This window comes from Corapipo altera, unplaced genomic scaffold (assembly GCF_003945725.1).
Source record: "Corapipo altera isolate COAL_440 unplaced genomic scaffold, ASM394572v1 67, whole genome shotgun sequence".
Taxonomy (NCBI): domain Eukaryota; kingdom Metazoa; phylum Chordata; class Aves; order Passeriformes; family Pipridae; genus Corapipo; species Corapipo altera.
In genome coordinates this window covers 26299-53880 of record NW_020884906.1, presented here as the reverse complement: position 1 = coordinate 53880, position 27582 = coordinate 26299, and the positions used below count along the sequence as shown (strand labels likewise).

General features: G+C 45.8%; 2 protein-coding genes across 7 annotated transcripts; one reads left to right on the top strand and one right to left on the bottom strand.

Moving 5' to 3' along the window:
• Positions 1–467: 467 nt before the first annotated feature.
• SDF2L1 (stromal cell derived factor 2 like 1) lies at positions 468–6197 on the bottom strand. Its single transcript, XM_027651964.1, has 3 exons — positions 5906–6197; positions 4888–5084; positions 468–2944 (listed from the first exon to the last, which is right to left on the bottom strand). The coding sequence occupies exons 1-3, from the start codon at positions 6072–6074 to the stop codon at positions 2666–2668; spliced, it is 645 nt and encodes a 214-aa protein (XP_027507765.1). The 5' UTR covers positions 6075–6197; the 3' UTR covers positions 468–2665.
• A 3278-nt stretch (positions 6198–9475) lies between these two features.
• Positions 9476–27582, top strand: YDJC (YdjC chitooligosaccharide deacetylase homolog). Of its 6 annotated transcripts, none has more exons than XM_027651908.1 (7): positions 9476–9684; positions 10942–11008; positions 13414–13586; positions 21450–21609; positions 22369–22468; positions 23153–23330; positions 25286–26841. In XM_027651908.1, exons 3-7 carry the CDS (start codon positions 13429–13431, stop codon positions 25614–25616), a joined length of 927 nt encoding a protein of 308 aa, XP_027507709.1. In that variant the 5' UTR covers positions 9476–9684; positions 10942–11008; positions 13414–13428; the 3' UTR covers positions 25617–26841. The 6 variants fall into 6 exon arrangements, with proteins under 6 accessions (XP_027507709.1, XP_027507711.1, XP_027507708.1 ...); XM_027651911.1 differs by lacking the exons at positions 9476–9684; positions 10942–11008; positions 25286–26841 and adding exons at positions 13065–13332; positions 26851–26884; positions 27189–27582; XM_027651910.1 differs by lacking the exon at positions 10942–11008.

The following is a 27582-nucleotide window of genomic DNA, read 5'->3' as shown; positions in this document are numbered from 1 at the left end:
GAAGGACTGAAAAGTTGAACTGTAAACAGCTGAAGTAAATAAAAACACCTGAACCACACTCTGAATCTCAGTACTTGCACATGAGCAAGAGCCACCATTTTCCACAGCTATAACTTTTGCACTTCCTACATTAACATGACCTTTCTTCCTAGCCAGCATTTAGCATGCTGGGAGTACCAATGGTTCTTGAAGTCCTATATTAGATCTTTCCAAAGTAAGATGTACTTAAACTGGCCTTATTTAAGAGTCCTTCATTTTTTATAGTGATAAAAATCAAGAAAAAAACCTAACCAACTAAAAAAAAGCCAACTATTGTGACACATACTCAAGCAAAACATTAAGGCCAAGTTCTTTTACACTTTGGTCAGAATAAGAAGAGGAGGAAACTCAGTTCACAGGAATATTGTTGAATACGTCTTTAAATAAGGCATTCATAGATACATATGTGTGGGGAAGTTTGATTCTTAAGGAACAAAAGGTACAAATATTTTTCAGAATTGAGATCATATCAGAAAGTAAGCAATAAGGACTAAAATTATTTTTTTTTCTCAGCCTCACTAAACCAATTCGGCTCAAATCCAGAACAGAAAGACAAAAGTCCAGGGAAATTCCACTCAAGCATAATAAATAAGATTGATAAATACCTTTGCTAGAGACAGAAACGTCCAGGCAGAGAGAAGCATTGGGTAGGGATAGTACCTGACACACAGACTGAGATGAGCCACACAGCTCTGTCCCTTTCTCAGCCAACTGTATTCCACAGGTGCACAAACACTAAGCCCATATGGTTTAGGCATAAAGCATTTTAGCTCTTAGTGACAGAGAACTCATTGCCCAAATTATTTTTTCCTCCTGTCAAATACTCTCACTCTTTTTGTTTTCACTTATATACCATCTTCAAAAGAAAAAGCCCTCCTTTTTAATAAAGGAAAGGAAAAGTCAGCTTGTTTACGCAGAAGGTTTGGTTTGTTTTTAAACAGTTATCCTTTATAGCTACAACTTCAATACCAATTACCCAGGAATATAAGTGAACCTGAACCATTAATCACATAAAAGTTTACTTCTATTACAAATCACCAAAATCCAACCTACTTAACCTCCAAAACACCTGCAATCCTTAAATACTCACGTTCAACTAAAATTCATAGAAAAGCATTCTTACCTTCTTCTTTGAAGAAAAATAATGAGCTACACAGAGCAACTGTGACCTGGGTGCTTTGTTCCACAGGGTACAAAGAATCTTCCTTGGTAGGAAACCCTTAAATAAAACCTGGGGCTGGCCTGGACAGCACCTGCACAAGGCACAACAGAGCACGACCTACAGAGTAGCTGTCGTATTTCTAAAGCTGAACTGTAACTGCTTGGTGCACCTTCTCAACACAACCCTTAAAGCTGCAGCACGTGACTGGGGCTGTAAAAGCAGTAAATCGCTTTCCTGCTTCTTTAACTGATTGACTAATGAGCACTATAATCCGTAAACTATTTACACATAGAAACAAGGACACCTGAGTTTTCTGACTTTTCTCACTCGTTTGGTGAGCTTTTCTGTTTAAAGCAAAGAGCAAATGTATGGTATTTTGAATTTTAATTGGTATTTCCAGTAACACTGTGTAACAAACACATTCAAGAATTAATTTCTCTTTTCACAGAGGGAGAGGAACACAGCTTAATTTGTTCAGCGAAGATTCCCTGCTAGCACTCCACCACACACCATTCTGTCAAAAATCCAGGACCAAACTACTGTCTAAGATTCTTTTTGCTCTTCTGGATTCACACACAAAAAACCCCACATGGGTATATGCCACACTATTTATTCATCTGAATTCGCGTACTGATCTTCCAGAGTGACACTGAAGTACAACATAAGCCAAATTCAACTGTTCCTTCACAGCATAAGGAATTTTATAAAATTCTAATATTAATTGGACAAGCAGCTTTCTGCACCAGTTCATAGAGCAGATCAGCCTTACCAACAGACAATTAGCAATACCACCATTACCAGATCATCTGAACTTCTTGGACAAAGTAAATATATTAAAATTTTGTCTTCTTGTTCCAACATACACAATATTTTCAACTCTTCCAATACAGTACAGAACGAAACTCAGGAAGCACACTGGAAGCTATTTTCAAATGGATACTTTTGTTTACTCAAAGGCTTGATAACTGACTTCAAGCCATTCAAAAACCACCATTTTGAGAACCGTTTTTCCCTTTCTAGACTCAATCCATCTCCTCATCAATGACATTCTTTCACTAAGAAGTAGAAATCGGTTTCCAAATATTTAATTATAGTTGGAAAAAGATTACAAAATACAAAATTCTATTGTACTTGGGACTACAGAAATGTATTACTTCTATTTTTCCATTTCCTTCAAATTTGAGAAAAAGTAACAAGCAAACAAATGAAAACAAAAACTAACAGATGTATGAACTAGTTCCACCAATAAGCTTGAAAATTCAGAAAGGATTTCACTAGATAAATGTCAGTGGCTGAACCTGGCAGAAGCCATTCCCCACAGAAGTGCTGCATTTCTAGAATGACCTAATGCCCCTCAGTAACACAGAAAGTCAGTCACCCGGGCAAGGCAGGACTTAGAAGAGACCAAGGATTAGCATCTCTGAACTCTGGAGTCAGCTAAAGCCTTTCGGATACTCTGTCAATTCAGAGCTCATCATGTTTTGCAGGGTCCATACTGGGTTTGATGAAGACTCCCTCCATTGCTTTCCAATAGTTGTGATGATTAGCAGCAGGCATGCCATGGACTTCCCGCTGGCCTCTAATGGGGTGGCCGTACTGTTCTCCTGTTATCGACAGGAACACCTCGGTCCCCACGTGCTTGAAGCGCACGGCGTCATCCCGCTCCCAGTAAGTCCCACTGCACTGCACAGTCCAGATATCCAGGTCATCTCCTTCGCCATCATCACCAAAGGCACTTACTTCCTGTTAAGAGATACAAACTCCCTGGAGTGAAAATGTAAGCAGACACCTCCAATACACACAAATATCAACCACAAAGTCAGCAGAGCTTAAGACAAGGATGGGGAAGGAAAAAGTGCTGTTGCTTTCCTTTGCCAACAGCTATCAAATCCAGAAGCAGAAGTTTCTACCATTACAATCTGATCACAAATTGCCAACAAACTTCACCGTGTAATCTGAGCAAAACGTGCCAACGATTCCTAACATACAAATGAAATAAAAGAGGATTTAGCACAGAGAGATCAGAACAATCTTCCTGAGAAAAAAAATTCAAAAGAAACAACTTTAATGCTGATACAAATTTTCTCCCCACAAAATTAAGTTTGTAACTGTAGACATTTAGCTTTGTAGTATGACTGTCTTCATAGTTACCATTGCAACAGCTTTCTCAGCATGTGTTTTTATCACAACATCCCAACAATTTAGCTCATTAAGTATCATATTCCCTTTTTGCTTAATTATACCAAGCTTACAGTTTGGTCACCAGTTACTAAGGTGACCCAACTCTTTCTTCAGACAGACTGTTACATAGCTCTTTAAAATAAATAAAGACAATGATTAAGACAAATGAATTGCTGCTAAAACAAAAGTGAGAGATTAGATTTCATTATGCACCATATAAAAACAAAACCAAGCATTTACAGAAACCAGACAGACTAAGCTCCAACTGTTTGAGACTCTAAACAGCCTTTAATTCTTAAAAACCTCTGAGAACTAGAAGTGATGAACAATTTGAAAATAGAATGGCAACAGTTTGTACCCAGCAACCTAAAATTTTAGGGTCATGTTAATTCAAGTTTACGTAGCCCCAAAAGTGCGAAAGATAATGCACTAATTGAAATCCAACTTCTGTAAAGAATATGAAATAAAAATTTGCATTTATAACTGCATCATATGTCACTAACCTCAATGACTAATAACAAGTCACAGTCCTATAAATCCCTGAGGGACTCAGGCAAGCTTTCCTTTCACTCAGACATTGTGCAAACACATATATAAAAAAAAAGAAACACAATGACAGTTGCTGAGCGTTTTTACATTACTGACAATGTTATACAAAGTGTCTACAATGACAAAGGAAAACTAGGGGAAGGTTTTAGATTCAATCTTTTCTTTAAAGAATTCTTCTGAAATGCTATTTTTCCATCACTTCTTTTAATAATGAGATTATCTAGACACCTTACACAAAGCTGGACCTTATTGTTTTAGCCACTTTACTCATGGTGAAAGATAAACCTTTTTCACAAAGAGTCAGGTCTTCCAATTTTGAATGTAATGACCTTTCTACAAAGCCTGATGGAAGACTGAAGTGACTAACAATGACAAACTTCCAACAAGCTTGCATTATTTATTTTAAGAGAGATTTTCAATCTTGGAGAAGCATTTGTTCAAGGACAAGACTGGGACTTAATGACAGATAGAAATTACACTCTTCTAGATATGTACAAAATTATAAATAAATACAATTATGGGAGTAGATTCCTTCTGTGGAAGGAGGACAGATAAATAAGAATAGTGAACTGAAACAGGGCTAGCAAGAAGATGGCTGAGACCACTAGAATGGATCACCAAGGAAGCAAATCTTCACTGTGTTGAGGGAGGTGCCCATTAAACATTTCAGAACAGTGCCAGCAGCAATGGTGCAGAATTTAAAAAAAAAAAAAAAAAGCAGATTTGTTAAAACTACTGCGAAATACCAATATTGGTACATATTAAATTTCACCTGAAGAACTGATATACATTATTTCAAGATGAAGAAAAACATGTACTCAAACTCTGGATATGCACAGACATACTGCTGCTGGTAGCTGGCACCCAAGGCTGGTTCTCCAAAAACATGAGGAACTGGAGAGACTGTTGTCCATACATTGCGCTATTCATAAAAAACGTAAAGATTTACAACTCACTTGGTTATTGGACAGTGGTGATGGGAAGTGATGAGTGTGCAGGTTTTTCCCTGTGTTAACATGGGTCAGTCGTATCGCTTGCCCACATTTCACCGGTGTACCACGCTGGCAACTGCCATCGCTCTTCCCACGGATCCGCCAGTAACTGTTGGCATCGTCTGAAGCTTCAACTCCTGTCACTGACTGCTGCCCACTTCCTGTTGGAGTAGAATTAAATGGCAGGAGACTTAACCTGCTTCCCCAGTTCAAAAAGTCCTGAAAGAACTAAAGAAATTTTCTTTAATGTTCTCACGCCTCCACGTTCAAGAAATGTTTAATTCTCATAGTCCATTTACCAACTGCAAAGGGAATGCAGGTACCAAATAATCTTTCAGACTGAGGAAGTTGAACACACCATGTGTTAGCAGATGCAAACTGTCAAAGTTCATGGCGAACACATGAGAAGAAAATGTGATTCATGGCAGACACTATTCACACCATCCCGCCTTTCTCAAAAAAATACCAAGTTCTTTGTGTCCCCAAACAGACCAGCATCCTTGTTGCCTAAGCAGACACTGCAAGGTCCTGCTGAGGCCCTTGACACAGAGCAGGGCTCCCCTCAGGGATGAGGGCAAAGCACCCCTGTCACATTCCGACTGCAGGGTACACACAGCGCAGCTGACGCGTCCCACACCCCGGGCCTCGGCATCCTGCTGTCCCTGACAGGTCTCCAGAGCACCCCAACACCCCATCCCTGGCCTGCTGCTTCCCCCTGCACCAAGGACATGAACCTCTGGAAGCTCTCACCTCCATCTCCTTCCCTGATACCCTCACTGCCCACTTCCCGCAATTTCCCTGCCAACCCCCTGCAAGGCACTGCCTGTCTCCCCCACCTCCTTGCCCCCGAACAAACACTTCCTTGCCCCCCTCACAGACACCTCCTTGCCCCCCGCCATTTTCCCGGCCCCCTCACAGCCTGTGCCCGTAACACCTCCCAGCTCCCGACACCTCCTGGTCCCCCCGGCCCGGCCCTGCTCACCGGAGCCATACTTGACCTCATGCGAGTGGAGCCGCACGCTGTGGCGGGTGTTGAGCAGCTTCAGCACCGAGCCGCAGGTCACGGCGCCCGGCGACGGCTCCCTGCCGTGGCACAGCCCGCGCAGCAGCGCCAGGAGCACCAGCGGAAAGAGATGGCGACCGCCCCGCATCGCGCCCTCAGCCTGGCTGGCACCGAAACCGCCACCCCCTCGACCCGGCCGGTCCAGGCGCTCTCGCCCCTCGGCCCGGCCGGTCCCCGCACCGCCGCCCCCTCAGAGCGGCGCTTCAGCACGCCCGCCCGGGCCCGGCAATCACCCCGCCCGCCGCCGCGACCAGCCAATCCTCGTCTGCTTCCCGCTCCACCGCGCTCTCGGATTGGGCTACGGCGAACGGGCACGGAGAAAAGCGGCCAATGAGAGCCCGCGGCGTGGCGGCTCCCGGTGGAGGACGCGAAGGAGAACCGCGGGCGCTGCTCCGTTAGGGTCAGTGCCCCGGGACGGGCGGCCCGGAGCGGTGTCACCGCCGAGGCAGTGCTGACACGGCTGTGTTGATCTCACTGTGGGTTTGCCCTTGCCGAGAATGTCGGAGGAGACGCGAGGTCTGTTGCTGCTGTCCACTCTGGGCTGTATGAAAAATTATAGCCAGGTCATACTGACTGGTTGCTCAAAGGCCTTGCTGCAAGGAGCACTGTCCAATTAGCATCAGAGCGAGGAGAAGAGAAGAGGTCCTCACAGCGAGAGCACTGTCAGGCACAAAGCTGCTCGGGGGTCACCAGCCCAAGTACAGGTAATGGTTTAGATACAGCCTCGGGCAGCCAGAGGTGGCACTAAGAGGTCAATCAGCCTGTGCTGCTGCATTCAAGCCACTTTTAGCTCAGAGCTGGTAGGTGGCACATTTAGGACTGCTCCTCCCTGCAGTTCCTGCTCTTAAAGTTGAGTAAATATCTACCCATTTGGGGGATTTGCAGAGAAAAGTAAGATAGTGTTGAAGAACAAAGGGAATTCGTGTTTGTGAATTGACTTGCATGATAATATATCACTGATCCAGTAATTCCTGGATTGTATTTGAGCTTCTGATGATAGGGCATAAACACTACACAAAGAAGAACTAATATTGGTTGCTGTAACAGTAAGTTGTAGCAATAACATCTTTGCTTTTGGATCCTGAAGTTCACTTTCTGTGCTTCAGTCTCTTGTAGAGTTCTTCTAACAAAGAGATTACTAAACTCTATTCTGTAGAAAAAACACCTGCATAAATCAACATACACACTGTCCTTCATTGCATAGTTTTGCAAACTGAATACCCCCCCCCCAAAAAAAAAAAAGAAGTCTGAACAGGAAGCAGCCATGGACAAAGGACACATGAACTTCTACACAGTTTGTTAACTTTTGCCTCTGAAACTGCTTATTGGATTGACCCGTGTATCACATCAGAGCCTGCTGTGAGTCCTGAGTAATACTCTGAGGAATACAAAGTAATTTGACAGAGCAAAAGATTTGGATCTTCTTAGTGGCAAGGAAACGGGTAGACGGGCACCTGCCTTGGGACTTAAGTCTTGGTAACAGTGGTATTATGTGCCTGCAACAGCAAAGAATTGAAACGCTGCACTTTCTATTGCAGGATGATTTAGAAAGCATATTAGTGTTGCTGGCTAGTGCAAATGTCATAAGATGCTCAGCTGACTCTCTCCCTCTTCCACCAGTCTTGGAGCTGCAAGGCTTTTTCGAACCTCTGTGATACCACTCAATTGAATGGTTAGTTTTCTTTATGCTGGCTTTGGACCATTTTTTTAGCTATACCTACATCTAAGAAAAATCTCTGACTTAAATGCCAGGTCTGCTTTAAAACAAGCCCTAGTACTAAACTCTGTCACATGCACGTGTGTGTACACACACACACACACAGACACACATTGTGCTTTTCTCAAGACTGAAAACTCATTTCCTGGTGCTGGAAGCATAAAGGTTTACTCACAGAAAAGCAAAAGATTCCCTATTGATAGTCAAATACCATATTTTTATGTCATTCTAAGTGGCCTTGCTGTTCCAAGACAACAGCTCACATTTGCTGCTGTTGTTTTAAGTGGGGCAAACCCAGATGTCTGTGGTTGCCATTTTAGCCATGGAAAATCAATCATATGGCGCTTTAGCTGGCATCTGTCTGTCTTTCTGGGAGGTCGCTCAGTCTCAGTGCATTTAGTGCCATTTACATGGTGCTCCCTACAACGCTTTTCAGTCCTACTTTAGAAACATAATTGGGTTAGAATGGTTGCCAACAAAGAACCCATCAATGCCAAACACCCACGGCAACTAACAACCACCCATTGTGACAGGGCCCACTATTGTTTCCAGTAGATTGCTGTAAGATACAGGTAAAATTGCCTCAGAAATTATGTGACTGCACACTGTTCATGGAAATATCAGCTTTTTTGATAGGAATCCCATTATGAACAAAATAATTCAACAGTACTGTAAAAGAGGAGAATGTAAAATGTAACTAGAAAACTTTCTGCCTTCAGTCATTTAACTCTGCAGTCCTTATGCACATTTGATTTTCAAGGATTTTAAAAATGCCTGCCACTTCTACTCAGGTGCAGCTGTAGGTATAACACAGCCCTCCCTGAAAAACAGGATTTGGTACTGCCAAATGCTTTTAGCATACAGGAATGAAAAATCTGTGTTGCAAGAAAATTTCAGAGTATGCTGCCCCAATGCAACAGATTATAGAAAAAAGGGTTTCCTTTTTATATTGGCCTTTGTTAAAGATGCTTTAAACTTTCTGTTTGCTTTGCATGACAAAAACAGTGACTGACAACTACAATAGCAGAGCTGGCAGCTCCTGGGCTTGATCTACACCCCAAAAAGCACTGGTGCATCTATTGGTATAGAGAGCCTTTGATTCACAGAAAACATTGCAGTAACACCTGGATTCTTTCTCAGACTGACATGAACCTTAGGCAAAAAAGACAGGGCACAATTCTGAAGACATTAGTACTTGATACAAAGACAAATCCACACGAGCTCTTCCACTGCTTTTTCTCTGCATCTGGTCCTTTCTCTGATATCAATAAGGATGAACTGTACTGAACTCAAGGCAGTAACAGTAGAGAACCAGGTCTGTAAACATTCTGTGTTTTTTTTCTGTCTCCTTTTTTCACCCTACACTGATGAATAGCTGTTCGTAAACCTCACTTCAGATCAAACATTCATCTCCACTGGAATACCTTTCAACAGAGCTCTTTTAACTGTGACCCCTAAGCCTGATACAAATAGTGAACAGTAAATAAAAAAATTGCTTGCCAGAAATTTATAGAATTACAGTTCCTTATCACTCAGCCTAAGTTGTTTAAGGACTAGATATCCAAAATAACTTGTTCAGATTTTTGCATTCAGTAGATATAAACATAATGTAAGAACAAGCAGAGTAAGTAAATAAACAGAAGATTTTTGATTAAGAAAAAAAAAGAAAAAAGTATTAACATATACATATATACATGTTTAAATTGAAGATTTTTTCATCTGGGGGAATAGAGTTGAGGATTTTTTAATCTCTGTCTTCTGTTTCTTGTCTTTGAGGTAGAGAAGATTTCCTTGGAAGTTCTGCAGAGTCCTGGCAATCTGTGTCCAGTAATATTGTCACCATCTCTCAATGAACCAGATTGGTGCTTCAAGAATGCGGGATCTCCCCTCAGAACTCCAAAGAAATTAATGTGCATTTCCATTCAATCAGCTGAGGTTTTCCAGGTGCTTTCAGTGATGCTGGGAGACAACAACAATCCCTGTGAGTGATCTTCCAGATTAATTTACATGTTACATTGCTGAGGCATTCCCAATGTTTTCATTGGTAGCTCTAGCTTTTCTGGAGAAGGAACTCTTTTGAGATGACAAGGAATATGCATGCTCCTACAGCCATCTCTTCTTCCATGTCTGATCAAATAGATACTTCTCCCTGGCTATCATTTGTACTACTAGACTTTTTAGAGGTTTTTTCTCTTAAAGGTTCAGCAGTAGCCTGCTTCACTGAGTGCTCTGCTCTCATGGTAGACTTTTAGGGACTTTTGGAGACATTAGTTCTGTTTTCTGGACTATGTGCCAGTCAGCTGCAAGGGCTGTTTTGGCATTAGATGGGGTACATAGGCTGCAGAGGAAGTGCTGTGCTGGCATCTAAGGGGCAATGGCACAGGGGCAAGATTTGCTTGCTGGGGAGTGTTTGCTTCCAGTCACTGGAGGGACAGCTGGGTAAAGACGAATGAAATCAGAAAAGAAAAGCCTCTAGGAACTGCATTAAATATTTAAGAAGGATGTTACCATTAATAGCATTAAACACATACTAAGGTTAAGAAGGCTGAGAAGCCAAGCTTTGTCTAAGATTCTTATGTAGTCCCTCTCACCTGTGCAGGGGCAGGGAGCACTCGCAGTACTAGAAAGAGATAGAAAACCCCAGAGTTTGCATCTGCAAAGGCAGGAGGTACTTATATTTGATTGAAGACATAACTTCAGAGTTTTGCTGACTTCATCTGTTATAGTAACAGTGCTCATCAGTAAATGAAGCCTCTTGGGGAATGTGGGCAGGCTGTGATGTTTGTCTCCCAGAAGAGGAAGCAAGTAGCAGTTGCACAAATATCCTATCTGAAGTGTCAAGGGCACTCACTGGAAAGCTTCACGCAGCATCAAAAACTTTTGTGTAACAGAGCCATACACCTATTAAATGATGGAAATGCTCACAGGAATTGCCAGAATGAACATTTAGCAAGTTTTCTACAGTATTTTTGCATTATCTGTTTGGAATTTAATTCCATATAGTTTTTTTCTGTGAGAAAGGGTCACTGAAGGGGCAGAAAGCTGTCTCCAGCTCTCACCATCATTTCCAGTAGTCAGTGTTTGTTTACACATCAAGGAAGAGCAAGAAAAAGTAAGAAAGTGACAAACAGATGATGCCCACCCTAGATGCAGCAGAAGTCTCCCACAGCCAGTCTCTGGTTGTGCCTGCACATCATATCTCTGACTTTGGGGTGTGGATATGTTGTCTGCCTTTCAGGAGTTGAATTCTGCTGAAAGAGGGGACACTTGGAGGCTTTGGTTTCTTTATGCAAGGACTGCCCAGAGTAAGTAACCCAAATAACTTTGCCTTATCTATGAATTAAGCAGCAGGATGGTCAGTCCACATAAACAACCCTTGAAGCTTTTTCCAACCTGTTTCACCCCAGCTGCTCTTCCAAGAAGCCTGTGCTTGCGCTTAACAGCTGTTTCTTCTTTTACTTGCATACTGGCACAGATTCAGACATGGGTATCACCATCAGCCATGCAAGACTCCCAGTCCCAGTGTGATCCCTGCTTCCTGGAACAGGTTAGCAACAACCACCAGGACAGCTACCCCGGATCCATGGACATGTTACCATGGCACTTTCTGACCTACCACACTCCCTGCCCCAAGCATGAGTTTGTTGTTTCTCCTGCAATATCAGAAGCAGGTGAATATTTTGGGAAAACATTACAAACCAAAAAGGGGCTCGTTCGGCTTTGATAGAACTTCATCTTCTTCCACAGGTGAAAAACACAGGCTGTTAGTATCTCCCACTCACCATTTCTAAGCTGAGTACTCAGCACTTTCATTTTGGTAGATCCAGAATAGCTTTCTGCAATAAGAAAAAGCAGCAGTTCAATGCCAGGACAAACAGGATTTTACATGCAGACTGATGGAGAACTGGCTGACATCCAGACTGAACGACAGCATCTTAGAAGCTGCCCTCTGTGAAACTTTTCTGTTCTCCCTGCCCTTCCCCAGCCCAGCACCAAGAACTGTGGCACCTTCTGGCCAGGGTTTGCTGACCTATGGCTCTAAACTCAGACTGAGTGCACACTGCCAGCAAATCAAGGTGGGGAAAAACAAGCAAGTGGCTACTACGAGAGTCATGGATGGCAGGATTATATATTCATGGCCTCATTGGGACGATCAATTTTGCACTGAAGCCACCACAGAGCACAAACTGAATTGCTTATCCCACCCGCAGCTGCAGGCAGGTCCCACCTCAGGAGTGTCTTGTACAAGAGCTTCTGGAGGGGGCCAGTGGAGGGCAACAGAGATGATTAAGGGATTGAAATAGTTCTCTTACAAGGAAAGGCTGAGAGAGTTGGGCCTGTTCAGACTCAAGAACAGACAACTGAGAGGGGTCCTCATCAATGTATGTGAGTATCTAATGGAGGATGCCAAAAAGATGGAACAGGCTCTGCTCAGTGGTGCCAGTCAGTAGGATGAGGCAAAGGGCAGAAACTGATGCACAGGAAGTTCTACCTGAATACGAGGAAGAACTTCTTTATTGTGTGAATGATCACACACTGGAACAGGTTGGCCTGAGAGGGTGTGGAGTCTTCCTCTCTGGAGATACTCAAGAACCATCTGGATGCAGTCGTGCACCATGTGCTCTGGGATGACCCTGCTTAAGTGGGGAGGTTGGACTAGATGACCCACTCTGGTCCCTTCCAACCTGACGCATTCTGTGGGGAGAGACGTCCGATCCCTGCGCTGCCAAGAGAGCCGCGGCACAGAGAGCGGCAGGGGGCCAACCCCCGGCCCTGCGCCAGAGCACCTCGGCACGGGTCCTGCGGCAGCCCGACTGCAGCCGTACAGTGCCGTTCCATTGCCGTGCCGTGCCGTGCCGTACCGTACCGTGCCGTGCCGTACCGTGCCATTGCCGTGCCGTTCCATTGCCGTGCCGTACCGTACCGTGCCGTACCGTACCGTGCCGTGCCGCCGCCGCCAGAGGCCGCCAGCAGGGCGGATCCCGGTGCTCGGCGCGCTCGGAGGCGCCGGCGCTGCGGCGGGGCCGCCCTGCTCTCGCCTCTCCGCCGGGGAGCTCCGGGTCGGGGCTGCCGCGGGGATGCGCGGCGGGGCGGGCGGGCACAGCTGGCGGCGGGCACAGCTGGCGGCGGCCCTGGGACCGGGACCGGGCTGCAGCGGAGGTACGCGCCGCCCCGGGGGCGAGAGAAGGCCGGCGGACCTCGGTGCCCCTGCCGCTGTGGGAGGGAGAGCCTGGGCCACCGGAGGCCGCTCTGCTCTTCGGGGACACAGCCCGCAGCCGGGCATCGGTAGCGGCGAGGACGTCACGGCTGCGGGGTGGCCTCAGGTGATCTGCACCCGTGGCCATTTCACTGCGCACCGCGGGCGGGGGTGTGCCCGAGGAACAGAATTTGAACCCCTGACGCGCCCTCGGTCGATAAAATCACTCCACCGAGTCCCTGACCTCTCGCCCGCTCCCCACCCCCGGCGGTACAAAGTGCAGGCAAGGCTTTCTTTCCTCACGCGAGGGCAGGGCTGGTGTGAGCCCGGCGGCCACACGCAGATCCGGCCCCTGCGCTGCGAGCCAGCGGCGGGATGAGGTGGAGCAGGAGGAGTTAGTCAGGGGCTGAGTCACCATCGAGTTCGACCCCGGTGAGCTTGTCTTTTCCTGTTTGCCTGTGATCTGCAGACTGCCGAGTGTTCCGACTTAACCTCCTTTACTTTTTTTGCTAGGGATGACATCTAAGGATGCTTCAGGTGAAGCTAATAGTAACTGGAGATGACTTTGGCTATTGTCCTCGGAGAAACCAAGGCATCGTGGACTGTTTCCTGGCCGGTGCGATATCTAACGTGTCCCTTCTAGTCAACGGAAGCGCTGCAGCAGATGCAGCGAAGCTGGCAAGGAGGTAAGCTACTTTCTTTAGCTCCCTCGGGAACAGCCTCCACAAACTCCACGGAAAGCCAAGCCTGGAAAATTTAACATTTTGTGGCCCCAGAATAAATACTGTGTCATAGCTCAGGCTGGTATAAGAAAACTGGATTCAGGCACATTTACTAAGACTCTTCACAGTAAAATCAGTGACCTGCAACCATACCCATAATGGTCTTTCTCTGGTATTAGCCACCACACCTTTTTTTCCCCTCAGGTCAGGAAGCCACTTACACAATTTGACTAGTAGAATTTGGATTTGCTAGACTTTCCACACTTCTAAAAGATGCATCATCAGAAAGAAAGTGCACATTATACACTCAGCCCAATCTGCTACCCCTAAAACTATTAGAGCATAAAAGCACAAATCTTTAAATCTCATTTAATTTGATCCATTTCAGCCAGGATGAACACAAGGTCATCTGGGCTCATTGCAGAATCAGGGAAAGGTGTGATTCTGCAAGGGCTTAGTTATAAACCTGGGTAGTGGAAAACTTGATTTTTTTTCCCCACCCCAGAAACCTTTTTAAAAAGCACATAAATATTTCTGTTAATTCTAGATTTGATAAATACATTTGTTAAAACTGCATAAAGAGAGGGATGATACCTTACACCTACTTCTTTGCCAGCTTCAGAGGTTGCTGGCAGAGTTAGCTCTGCAGCAGATCAAATGCTCCGTGGCAGTCTCGTGGACTAGTCCAGCAAATCTTTTAATAGGAAGCATTACTTGTATTTAGGAGGTAAAACCCAGCTAATGCTTCAGCTCTGGTGTGGGCAGGCACGTGGAAACAGGAATATGACCTGAAGGAGAGAGCAACAGGGTTGAGAAACAATTTAAGGAAAGGAGTTGTACTGGTACTAAACAAACCGAGACCTTATGCTTCAAATGTAGCTGCTGCAGGGGACAGTTCGATGAGAGTCCTGCTGTCATTGTTCTCCTTCAGCATCTCTCCTCAATTTGCTGTGGTTTTAGGGGTACTTGGATATTGCTTGTAGCTTCTTCAGTGTAGGATGATAGAGGAAAGGCAGGGTGTGGTGTTAGTGACAGACTGGTCTGTTAAAAAGGCTGAAGATTCCACACAAACATTGAGAGAGGAATTGCCTGGGGATGATAAGGGGAGGGGCACCACACTGTTAGGATTCCTAAAGTCCTGTTAGTAAATGAAACAAATGAAATACAAAAGACAGAGATAAAGCCAGCACTTCTCTCAGACACAGAGGCCCTGTGAAACCCTTTAAGACCCAGTGGTCCAGTAATGTCAGCTATTTTAGCCATGGTCTTTAGAAGGCTTTTAAAATAGCATCCACCTGGCCTCGTTTCCATTGCCGGAAAGTAGGCCATGTAATCAGAGATTTAAAAAGCATCTTTGAATCCAGGTCATGACACTTGTACTGACAGCAGATTTGGGTGTGAAAAGCCAGGTTGGAGAGCAGGTGAAAGCAGAAGCTGCAGCCTGCTGCTACAATTTCATTTTCTTCTTTGGAGGTGGGGGTAATTTTGAGTTGTGGATGTGAATGAAATGGATTTAAACCTATTTCTGAGCATATAAGCAGGGGTACTTTGGGAACATCTGCCAACACTAAAGATCAGCAGCCCAGGTTCTACAGTTCCTCATTTGTGTAACTCTCTGCAGCTGTATTCAGCTCTACCCAGGCTTGGGGGGAGCATTTGCAGGTGTGGGGAAAAGGGTTCCTCATGTTCTAATGCAGGCCCAGCCTCAACTGCTGCTTACTTGGCACCTGTGTGTGTAAATGAACTCCTGTGTCACCCCTGAGATATTTGTTCTTCTGTTGCAAAGGCTGATGTACATGAATGCCAGGATGTACAGGAAATGTCAATGAGTCCTCCTCATCTTGTGGTGCAAAAATGAGAAAGCATCACTTGCTTGACTGTTCTGCCACTCTTATTCCCTCTTCCCCCTGCTTGGTGTCATTTCGCATGCTACTGTGAATATTGAGGCTTTGTGTTTTAAGGGATGAAAGCGTGCCTGGTTTTTTTTCTCCCCAAGTTTATCTTCCCCTGTTCAGCCTTGATCAGTGGTGTAAGCAGGAAGAGTGGATCTGTCACCAGCTGAGAGAAGAGGCTTGAAGCAAATAGCTTGTTCTTTCCTGGGGCCTGTTCCAGTGCTGTGGAATTTGGTCTTTTGCACCAGAGTGCTAACGTGACGTGGTGCATGTGTGCAGGATTGTCAGAGTGATGGACTGCTTCTTTGGCTTGTGAAGATCATCTGAGTGGTTCTTGATTAACTGTCTGTGACATGGTGGCTTGTCACTGCAAGTCTTGAGCTCTCGTTCCTCCCCTTGTTTTCAGGAAATTGGACACAGGCAAAGCTAATTAGTAGCAAGACAACTTTTCCTCCCTAAGCACCTCGTGCTGCCCTGCAAAGTTAGAACTCAGCATCCTTCAGAAAGGAACATGGTTCCTCTGAAATTTAGTTCTAGCTTTCATTTTCATGGTAATTCTGTAGGTTTCTGGGTATACCATCTGTTGCCCTGAGTTTTAAATAGAAGCCTTGGCAGAGATGTGATGATAATCAGCAGATCTTAGTACCAGCTCTAACACAAACTAACTGCAGAACCTGCAGCAGAACCAAGAACTAAAAAATACACCTTCCCTAACATCCAGACTCAGGATCTTGGGCTTTTCTCATTCAGTGTCACAACTGGGCTAAAAGAAGGGACCCGCTTGCTTCAGACAACAGAGAAGCTTCAGCAGAGGGCTGATCCATCACCAAACAACAAACCTACTGATAGCAACTGCCAGAGAAAAACAAAACTGGAACAGCAGGTGGGAGAACAGGCTACCATTATGGATTAAAGTTTTTTTCAGTAACTCAAAACTTTTCTCTTTACATGGCATTGACTGACTGTGACTTCCTCGTTATCCATATAATATAGTCTCAGTTTTCTACTTAGCAAGCCCTATCTTGAAGTCAGCCAGTCTTCTTGGTGATTATTCCAGAGCCTTTCCCTGAAATTGGAAGGGTTATTTTGTAACCTGAAATGAATAAATCCCTTCATTTTTCAGTGGAAATACAGAGATAGAAAGAGACAGAGATAGAAAGATAGTTTGCTGCCGTATGCTGGGTGTTTTTTCACAGTCTAAATGCTGAACATCAGCTACACAAAAGCTGAAGCCCCTACAACATCTGGGTACATTTAACAGAAGAATCTAACAAACCACATTTAATTGCTCTTTATGTTTTCACTTCCTTTCCCATCAACACTAATTGCAAAATGCGTGTGTAAATTGTGACTTAATTCTGACACTCCCAGTTAACATCTGACTAATCTAGAAATCTCTCATGCTTTCTCATCACCCTTTTATGTGACTGTTAATCACCCAGCAGACAGCACCACTGCTGAACTGTTTGGATAGGGGTGGAGCCCAATCCAAGGCCTTAAACTGTAATTCCAGATCATAGTGACTTTACTGGCAACAGCACTTTTTGCTGATGTAAGGTTATAGACACAGGAGCTTCACTTCATACAAAGATGTAATTACAACAGAAACTCAGGTCCCTAAGCTATGTTACAGCACCGGTTCTTAACGCTGCAGAGGCTTTGGAGCATTTCTTGCAGCAGAAATAAGGCTTTAGTGGTATTAGAGCAAGAAAAGATGCTATTTGAGGAAAGACAAATCTTACAGTTTGCTGAATGATGAAAGTGTGGGGGAGAGGAAGTATGCAAATGCCAACATGGAGAAACTAAGACTTGCATGTTTTTGCACAAAGCACAGACTTGCTTTGTCTGGCCTCAGACTTTGTCTGGCTTCAGACATGGATGTTTACTGAAGCAGGATGTCTAGGTACAGATATATGAGGCTCTAACTTGTGTCACCCTTGGGCTGAAACCTGATGAACAGTAATTTCCTGGATGGCACAAACAGGATGTTGAAGGTGGGAGCTGTTTACACATCAAGGAAAAGGTAAGTGCTATTGTAATGCCAGAGCCTGCAGCATTCAGCAACTCAGTTGGGACTGTTTTTGGTGAATCACATAATTCCCTCAGCCACTGCAACTGCTCCCAGGAACACAGGGACTGCACAGAGTCCCCTGCCATGGCCAGGCAGAACCCAGGACACTGTTACTTGTCCACCAAGCTCAGAAATGTGCAAAGCTGGTGGGCACTTTAAAAGAGTGACTCAGGGTGGTAACCATCTCCAGGCTGCCTTTACTGCTAAGGATGTGAATGAACAGGGATTGCAGCTGCACAGAACACTTTGCCTCAGCAGAGACTTTGCTCAGAGCACCCGTGTGGCAAAACAAGCAACTACTTGAAAAGGAAGCAGTTTAGCTGATTGTATTTCCTCTGTCTGAGGAAATTACTGGACTGAGCTTGCTGACTCAGAAATCTTTCCAGGGTAAATTCCTTCTTGCCCCTTGTAGCACTTGTTGTGAGGGTATTTCCTTCTTCCCACAACCCCCTCTTTTTTTCTCCACCTTTACAAGGGATGTTGAGCAGAGAACCACAGAGCCAGGCTGGTTTAACAGCCAAATTTGGGTGCAAATAAATAACTAGCAGAATAACCTCAGTGGCTGCAGAAGCTACTGCCCTGAAGCTCTTCTCAGCAAGCTCCCAGGCAGCCCAGTCGAATGCTGCTCATGCTGTAGGAACACACACTTCTAGACACTGTCCTTTGGCTTTATCAGGAGTGAACTGAACCCCCATGCTAAATCCAGCTTCACATCTGTACATTCTCCAGAGCACTGGGATGGACTTGAAAACACATGGACATGGGCTTCTCCAAACAGGTTGTGGAAGGGTGGCTGCTGCTTAAAACAGCCACCAAGAAGAGCTTAGAGACACCAAGCAGATTCCTCAGCATCATTTTGTTTTGGCAATGGTAGCTGTTACTGCAGTGCTTTCATTGCAGAAACTAAACTACTGCCTGAAGTTCAATGCCAAACCTTTTATTTTGGATCTTATGTGAGCAATTAGCAGTTAGACCTGCCCAGCAGTGACCGGCAGGGCTCACCCTGTCTTCTCTGGAAAGGGCTTGGGCACAACAGCTGAGCTCTGTTGCCGGGGCAGCATCACATGCTATATAAGCTACTTGAGCTGCTGGTCTCAATATTTCAGCCAGTAAAATAACCGATATTTTACAGCCTTTGAAAAGATATGGGCAACTCTAAAGTATGTTTGGGTAGCAGAAACAATCATCTGCACTCTGAAAAAGGGGCCTTTTCAGGATATTCCCACTACCTGACTTTTCTCCTTTCCTTTTTTACAATACAGCCTGCCTTGGCATTGCCCTTGGGTTGCAGGATCTGCATTTCAGTAGTGAGAGGTGCTCAGCAGAGTTAGTCCCTTGTGTATAGCAGTCTGTGGGGAGAAGAGCTGGCTTGCAGCAGAACTCTGCTGTACTGATTGCATTGTCCTCCTTCCCATAACCTCACAGCCTTCCCAGTACTCCTGCTTCTGTGCATCTCCCACAGAGTGATATTTCTGATCAAGTTTCTCACATGCTGCTTTTTGAGTTTTGGGTTCAGTCCCTGTATTCCAGAGCCATTAAACACGAGCAATTCCTCTTTAGATGCCTCAGCCTGAGCAGTCTGTCTAACCAGCCAGGACTGACTCCATGAGAAAACTATTAAGATATTCAGCTGGTGTTGGCCAAAGCTCTGAAACATGCTCTAATGTTACAGTCAGGGTCTCCCCTTACAGCCAGGACAAGGCCAGCTCTCTCTGCACTTCCACATTCCACACATTCCCCAGCTCTGGGGCTGATTTTGGCTCAGGCAAGGAGCAGCTCTCATGTTCCCCAGTGCAGCACTTGGCTTCTCATTGTCCCACACCTGTCGAAGGGTCTTGCCTTCTCCTGGAAATAACAACAAAAAAATTCCATCTGCTGATTCATGGTAACACATGAATCCTTTTTTCTTGCAAACAGCAGTGACTCTGGTACAAATAATGCTCCAGCTGATGCTGGGCAGCTTCCCAAAGACATGAAAAAGAATCTGGGGTGGACTTCTGAAAAAAGCCAAAACAAAACCACAGGATCTCCCTCTGCCTTTGGGCTCATGCAGGGTGCCCAGCAGCTCACAGGATGGAGGGGAAGCCCTCCTCTCACAGCACCCCTTCTGCAGTTGCCTCCTGCCCAAGGGCCACACTCGCAATGACAGCACCTTCCACTTCTGTGGAGTTACTGTGCATGTGTCATGTGTTCAGGCCTCAGGTGTGAACACCAGAGGAATATTTATCATCAACAAAACAATCAGGCCCTGCTGCACAGAAATCACTAGGTCAGAAAAAACAGCAGAGATCCTTCTCCCCACAAGCTCTTTTGCTCCATTAAACAAACATTCAAACTCCTTAATCACACAATGGACTGGAAAGACATGGACTCATTTTGTTCCAAAGATCTGAGCATATTACTTGACTCTTAACATTTATGTCTTTGAGAAGTAGTATCTATCAACTAACTGCACCATCTACTTGGAGCGCGAGACATGGAGGAGCCAGGAAAGAGACTTTCTGCCCTGTGAGGGTCAAAGCTTTAGGACCTGAAGGAGCTAAATTACTCTGACTTGGATCAATCCATCCACAGTCCTGTCTCCAGTAACTTGCTGTTTTACCAGTCAGCTTCAGGGCAGCAGACAGAAGGGGAAGATCTGGTTTTTGCACACTTTGCCTAAACGGAGATTGGTTTTTTTTTTCCTCCCTGTGGTATAAGGGCTGTACCAGGGACAGACCAATCTCAGTTTTAGCAGCCTCATGCAGAAGTTCAAGAAGGATTTAAAGCATCACAGACTTGTTGCCTTGAAATTCACTCTGCACCATGACTCAGCCTGGGCAGCACAGGTGGAACATTGCAATTCTGTCATGCACTTACTGGGTCAGCTGGAGGCCAGGGGTTGTCTTGGAAAAAGTTTCAAAGCGTCATTTTGGCTACTGATTCTGAGGATTTGCAGAAATGCTAATGAGACCCAGCACAGATCTGAGCACTCACAAGTCCTGTTTTCACTGTAGGGGAATCCACAGCACAGACCAAGAAGGAAACCAACGCTTCTCTAAGCCCTGTGGCTCAGAGGGGCTTTCCAGCTACGCCAGCTCCAGAGTTTCATTTTTTTAAAAATTGTTAGAGTGCAACTAGTTAATCAATTGTACCCTTGTGCTTCCTTAGCAAGGTTCTACACTTCACTATGAGCCCCCTGCACTATTCCTTTGGCTGTGCCAGAGAGGTGTTGCTCTATACTGCTCAGCCTTGTCACTCGCTGAGTGATCATCTGCACCAGTACATAGGAACCGTGACACTGCAGGCAATTCCAGCTGCAGCCCCTTGGACCAGGAAACTCTTAAACTCAGACAGTATTTACACTTGTAGCCTGTGCTGTTGCCATAACAGCTGCCTTGGGCACTGGATTCTACTTAAGGGCAGCTTTAGTCAAGTAAAACTCAGATGTCTCAAATGTACCATCTTTAATATGGTGAACAAGTCAATGGGATACCTGGCAACAGCTAATGAAGTGTTTTAGAAAAGGATGCAAGGTCCAGATTTTTCTGTTGATCGCTGGTAACTGCAGTTACTAAGTGTACTAAGTGTACTAGCCCAGAGTACCTCATGATGTGAGCCAGGGTGGGAGCAGAGTTGGGAAGTCTCACGGACTGGCCCCTGGCAGACTGCACATGGTGGTTATCTGGAGATATTCCGCTCTGGTTAGGGTCACTGTGCTTTTCTTTCTAGCAGAGCAGAAATACAAAGATGTGCTTCAGTGAGATCAACACTTTTGAGATCAGTCTAGTTCTTTCACTGAAATCTCCTCCTCCCCCCCCCCCCCCCACTTTGGCCACAGTAAGGCCGGTGCAAAGATTAGCAGATATTTTATTCTTGTTACAGGTACAGCATCCCAATAGGCCTTCATGCCAACCTTTCTGAGGGCTCCCCTGTGTGTGAGGTGCTCAAAACAAACTCTTCTCTGCTCAACCAAGATGGATTCTTCCATGGAAAAATGGGATTCAGAACAGCTCTATCAAGAGGTCTCCTGAACATGTCAGAGGTAGGAGAAGACCACATACAACCCTGCAACTTGCTTTCCTGGTAAAGATCAGCCTGCATTTGTCCCAACGCATAACAGCTGAAGAAATTTCCCAGATCCCAGCTGTGAGTAAGCTTAGAGATGACTGTACTGCCTGTGCAGCTGGAGATGGCTTTCCAGGACCTGGGCCTCCTTCTGCCAAAGGCTCCTCAGCCTTTTAGAAGTCATTCCTCCCCCATTTCAGTGCCTGCATACACTAATGTCCTGTTAACTACTTATCTGAGGGGGCAGAAGAGGCACTGGAACTGGTATTTACAAAAAAACTAGAGATCACTAAAGGGCAAATGACAGAGAAGTCCTAAATAGGCACTAGGCTTTTCATCTGCTTGTAACAGGCTTTTGTTCTCTAGGGAGATGGCTGGTTTTGCCCTGTGAGCACGAACAAACGTGTTCAGGTGATCAAAACTGCCTATGGGATATGAGCACCCATTTCCCCAATCATTTTAAAGGGAAATGAGTATTCAAATGCCCTATGTGTTTTAGAAAATCCCTGTATCAGCACCATCCCTATGACCAGTACCACAAAGAGTCCCATGCCTGGGGGAGGCTCTGGGCAACCCAGCAGAGCTGCACATCCATTTGATCCATTTATAATCACAGCACTTGGTGCCTCCCAGGGCCAGGTCCTGACTCCTGGCCAGTGATGTCCCCAGCAGCCCCTCCACTCTCCTGCTCTGAGCCTCCTGACAGGTCTTGCTCTGACCCTTTTCTGCGGCACAGGTGAAGCAGGAGCTAAAGGCCCAGGTGGAGCTGTTCCATGAGCTGACAGGTCACCTACCTCCTCACATGGATGGGCACCAGCACGTCCACGTCCTCCCAGGTGAGAAGGAAATCCTCCTCTTCCCAGTGCCAAGCAGGTGAGGTAGTCAGAGAGTCACTAAAGAGGGGCTTCCCCTTGCCACAGCTCCCTGTTTGAGCAATAAGACACTTGCTCTACAGTTTGCAAAAGCTGGTGACTCTTCAGGTGCTACAAGAGCTCCATCCTGTCAGTTAGTTCCATCCCAGTCCCTGCCCACAAGTCCCAGCATGTTTAAGAGATGAGCGAGTACCTTTTGTCCTCATTTTGAAAATAAGGTCACTGTGGTACAGAAAACTGAGTAAAAAAAGAATCCAGGTTTCCCCACTCCAGTTCTAAACTGCCTCTGGATAACATTGCTCTGACCTGCGGGGACTTGATGAAGAACTCATTCCTGACAACGCAGTCACCTCTAGTGCACTCTTAAGACCAGAGTCACTCAATTAGAAGGGGGGGCTGGACTAAATGCTCAGTGCTGAAGGGAAGACCTACAAGGCACCTACAGCAGATGGTGAGGGAGAAATATTTCCAGCATAGGAGGTGACCCCTATCCAGATGAAGAAAACCATTTCAGCAGAAGATAAACCAAATGTGATTTTATTTTCTTGAACATGGGAAGGAAAGAAGCCTCTGTGCTAACATCTCACAGGGGAGAGGATGAGCTGGTTACCTAGTTCCTGACTATAGTGTCCCTGGTTATATTTGCAGAGGTCAGGCATGTGTTTGCAGAGGTGTTAGAGGAATATGGGATTAAGTACACTCGTGTCCCAGTAGAGCCAGGCCTTCATAACTGTGACTGGATTCCACCATCCCTGATGGACTTTTATCTGGGAGTAGAAGAAGATTCTTTTAACACAGTGGATGTGTTTACAAAGCATGGAATAAGGTAAGACAGGCATTACCCATCCTTTTTGCAGTAAAACTTTAAGATCTTATCAGTTCCTGATAGTATCTTTCAAAAATGGAACACCACCTTTCCTTTTCTGGGCTTACAGAGAGATTCAGGAGGAGTACAAAAGTGTCAGGGGCACTAGGGCTTGGGAAGTTTTGTTTGAACAGAGATGACTCACTTCCTCACTTGAAAGGGAATGTTCTTTTCAGGGTATGTTTCTCAGCCTTCCTAGTGAAGCTGCATTAGCCTGGCATCTGGGGTGGCAAGAGAAATGCTGCATCAACACTGGAATACTAAAAGTATGATCTAGGGAAAGGTTTCAAGAAATAACTTTTCATCTACCTGGCAGAGTGAAGAAAGGGTTTTAAGTAGGAGGAAAGAGACTAATTAGAAACAAGTGTTTGTCGTTAAGGGAAAGCAAGAAGCTCAGAGCTCGCAGTGCCACAGCTAGCAGTCACTGCTCTAAGCAAACAGCCTTGTCTGTCCTGCACCTCAGGGGTGCTCAGCCCTTCCCCCAGTAACATACTTTTCTTATAAGCTTAAACAGTGCCTTATGGATTAAAGACATTTCACTTGATACCCTTGCAGTCACCTGTCCTTTGGGGCAGATTTTGTTACTTTCTCGGTCCACTGAAAAAGTTATTTTTTTAGTTAATTTTTTTGGTATCAGTTGTCCTGAACACCAGCATCGGGCTGGCATTTCACCCTGCCCCATCCCTTCAGAGCCCATGGGCCGTGCTCCAGCCTGTTTCTAAGGGAAGGAAGGGCACAGCAACTCACAGGGCAGTTCAGCAGGAGAGTAACGCACCTTTCAGGCAGGTGCACACCCGGACAGCGCGGTGGAAACCTTGCACGCTCAGGGGCTGCCCGGGAGACAGGGGAACTGGCGGGGCCACCCGAGGACCTGCGTGTTTGTATCCACCCCACTCCGGCTGCTCCCGGTGGGGCAGGCGAGAAGGGGCGAGCTCTTACCAAAACATGAACACTAGGAAACCCAGGGAAACGCAAAGAGCACGGGCGGCCAAAAGCTCGGGGAACTCAGTGCTGCAACTCGACTTCAGCACCTGTGCAGAAGGACCACACTGAGCCCCTGGAGCCGGCTTGTGATGCCAGAGAGCACAAGGCTCTGCTCATTGCACAGCAGCGAGGTGTCGGCAAGGGTACTATGTTCACACTTCAAATTCTTCTGCTAAGTCCTGCAAACTCTTTTCAAGAAGAGCCCAATGTTCAGCTGGGCTCTTCTTTGATCATGCAGGTAAAAACTGCAGCCTTGGTTTCTTCCAAAAACGTTCTCATTCTGCCCTCACATGCACTTGGCTCACCTGCCTTGGGCTTGTTCAGGCTGCACTAGGGCCAGTGTTTGCAGCCAGACTTGAAAAAAGATCTGTGTCGAAGCTACTAAGAACCAGCCTGTAGCTGTCCTCTAGTAGTAGCATTTTGTCCAGTTATTATGGCTCTTTGATACATTCTGGCAGAACGCTTCTTTAGCTGAGTGGTTTCCATTTTATTTCAGTCACTTTTGTTTCTACTTACCTGAGGGTTATTATTCAGGTGTAAGTTATTTTGCTAGTGTGGCATTTCTGAGTTTAGCTCTGCTCTTCCCTTTTGGGCCAACAAAATGCACCTGTAAGCTCACAGATACCAAACAACCCCTGTGCTGTGATACAGTGTATGTCAGTAGTCTCAGCAGCACTGCTGATGCTGGGGGGGTTCCTGTTACTGCAGAACTGCTGCTGGAAATAGGATCCTTGTTTCAGTAAGGAAAGAGAAAGCATAACTGGCTTGAGGTTCTGTTTTCACTTTTGCTTATAGTTAAAAGTTTTAAAAACCCCTTCCCCCTTTTTGGTCTTACATTGTAGGTAAATTTTGATTCCTAATCCACTGGAGATAACACAGCTCTCTACCTACCTCGTTAGCATTAATATCAGTATTCCCTCCCCTGGCTCCAGGTGGCCTGACATTTATATAGGCCTGAGCACCATGGGCAAGAACATGTCTGTGAGCAGCATCTGGAGTGCCATCAACTCTGCCATCGTGGAGGTCACATCCAGGGCGCCCTCGCCTGCACACCCGGCATTGCAGAGCAGGACAGTGACCATTGAACTGATGGTGCATCCGGGGTACCCCAGTGTCCCACCCGTTGGTGGCTGCGGGGAAGGACCGGATGATTTCTCCCAGTCCTGGGAGCGCCTCCATGAACTCCAGACGTTAATTAAGCCGGAGCTGCAGAGCCATTACAAAAGCAGGAACATTCAGCTGTGTTCATTCAAAGATCTTTAAATAAACGAGCAGACATCCACCCACCCATCCATCCATCCATCCATCCATCCATCCATCCATCCTCCCATCCTCTGAAGCCAGGGAGTTGCTGGTGTCCAGACAAGCCAGACCACTGTTACCAGTGTCACACTCCCTGACACAGCTGACAGGAGCTGAGAACAGCCTGGGAATGGAAGAGCATTACCCTGTGAGCAGCTCCAAGCAGTGCCCCAGAGCCACGACTGCCAGTTTTTAGGCCACAGCATCTGCTCTGAATGTGACATACCCCTTCTATGACACCCCAAGGCAGTGCAGGACAGCGACCGAGGCCCAGCTGCCTCCCAGGGCTCAGCTCCTGTCAATGAAGGAGCAGCACAGAGGTGTGCTCTGTTGTGAGACGCTTTGCACCATCATTTCTCTTTTTAGACTTAATGGTCCATAGGTACCACAGGTACCATAATTTCTCTTTTTGCACTTAATGGCAAAAAAATAAACATTCTGGGGGAGCAGCACCCGCTTGGTGTAGGTCATGGGAGGCCTGGAAACCTTCACCATTTGGTTTTCCTAAAGCACTGTCATGGTCCCTGCCCCTCCACTTATCCCTGCTCATGGATGGGGAGAGGCGCAGGGCATGTCACCTTCAGAGTATTCCTCTGCTCAGAGCAGTCAGATAATACACGTGGCACAGTAGGATCTGCAGTCCCTTCCAGGAGCCACCTCAGCTGGCAGTAATTTTGTCCCTGCCTATTTACGTTGCCTCTTGGCATTAAGCTCCTATGGGAAAGTAACATCAGCCACAGCCCTTTCAGAGAGGCTTTCTTATTTTTTGGATGACTTTGCAAGAACAGCAACTGTTGACCCATCTGCTATTTCAGTAACTGCTGTGTACAAGAGCAGCAGCAACTGATCCTGCCCCACCCACTGCCCCTCAGGACAAACACAGGGACAGCCCTGTGCCAGCTACAAGCAGGTCTGCAAGGGAACAAGGTCCCTGTATCTGTCCCTTTTATTCCTGCCACCAAAGCATTTGAACTCCAATAAGCCCCAGCAATGCTTCACGCTCTTAACCGCAGCCCTGTCACTCCTATAGAACTTTCACCTGGGGAGAAATTATTTTAGACTGTTTATGCTCATTTTCTGCACATAAGTGATTTAATGTAATCGGTTTTGCTAACTATGTTTTTTAATATTAAAAATGTCAATATGATTGTCATTCTTTTAAATGAAAAATAAACTCAGGCCTTTTCTATTGCAGTGCTTCAGGAGGCTTTTGGGTTTGGTTACAGCTGGTGAGTGAACTAAACCCACCCACCTTTCTGCTTCCCCTGTGGCTGCCTGGGAGCTCCAGAAGGGTTTCCATTGTCTTTCTATCCTTAATGGGAACTATCTGATCTTCCCTGTAACACGTCTGAGGACATTTTTGTCCTGTACAAATAGGAAAAACAAGGATACTGTAGAGAATATTTTTCCAGATTCTTTCCTAAATCATTGTCAGAGAATTAATTAGATATATGACAAGTTTGTTTTTAAAAGCACTCCCGGCTGGGTCTGACCAGGGCAGTTGTTACCTTTTGGGATGACGTTCTCCCAAAGGTTCTCCCAGTGGGGACAGACCCGCGCTCCAAGCGGCCCCACCCGCCAGCGCCGCCCAGCGCCCACCGGGATCACTGCAACCGCCGTGACGGGACAGAGTTCAGCTGGTCATCGCGTTTTCATGGATATTTTTAAGCCTTACTTTTTGACGTTTAAATTGCTTCATATTCTAACCGCTGAATTTGCCCTGATCACAACCAACTGGACGTTACACACCTGTTGATTTTTGGAGGCATTTCCTGGCAGGTGAGCACTAGAACCTGACAGCAGCAGTACCCAAGCACTGTACTGCAAACACAAAATGTAAACGAGCAGCATTAACCCCCAAATTTCCGTTTAATTGGAGAAATGAATAAAGAATACTAAAAGACTTCTAAACCTTTCAATTGCATGT

Bases quoted from the DNA above. Each gene is read 5' to 3' on its own strand.
- YDJC (XM_027651910.1), top strand. From the start codon at position 13,429: ATGCTTCAGGTGAAGCTAATAGTAACTGGAGATGACTTTGGCTATTGT. The intron at 21,610-22,368 runs GTAGGAGAAGAC...TCTGCGGCACAG, and splicing joins GTCTCCTGAACATGTCAGAG to GTGAAGCAGGAGCTAAAGGC. The intron at 22,469-23,152 runs GTGAGAAGGAAA...TTATATTTGCAG, and splicing joins GCACGTCCACGTCCTCCCAG to AGGTCAGGCATGTGTTTGCA.
- SDF2L1 (XM_027651964.1), bottom strand. From the start codon at position 6,074: ATGCGGGGCGGTCGCCATCTCTTTCCGCTGGTGCTCCTGGCGCTGCTG. The intron at 5,085-5,905 runs GTGAGCAGGGCC...CTACTCCAACAG, and splicing joins TGAGGTCAAGTATGGCTCCG to GAAGTGGGCAGCAGTCAGTG. The intron at 2,945-4,887 runs GTGAGTTGTAAA...ATCTCTTAACAG, and splicing joins CACCACTGTCCAATAACCAA to GAAGTAAGTGCCTTTGGTGA.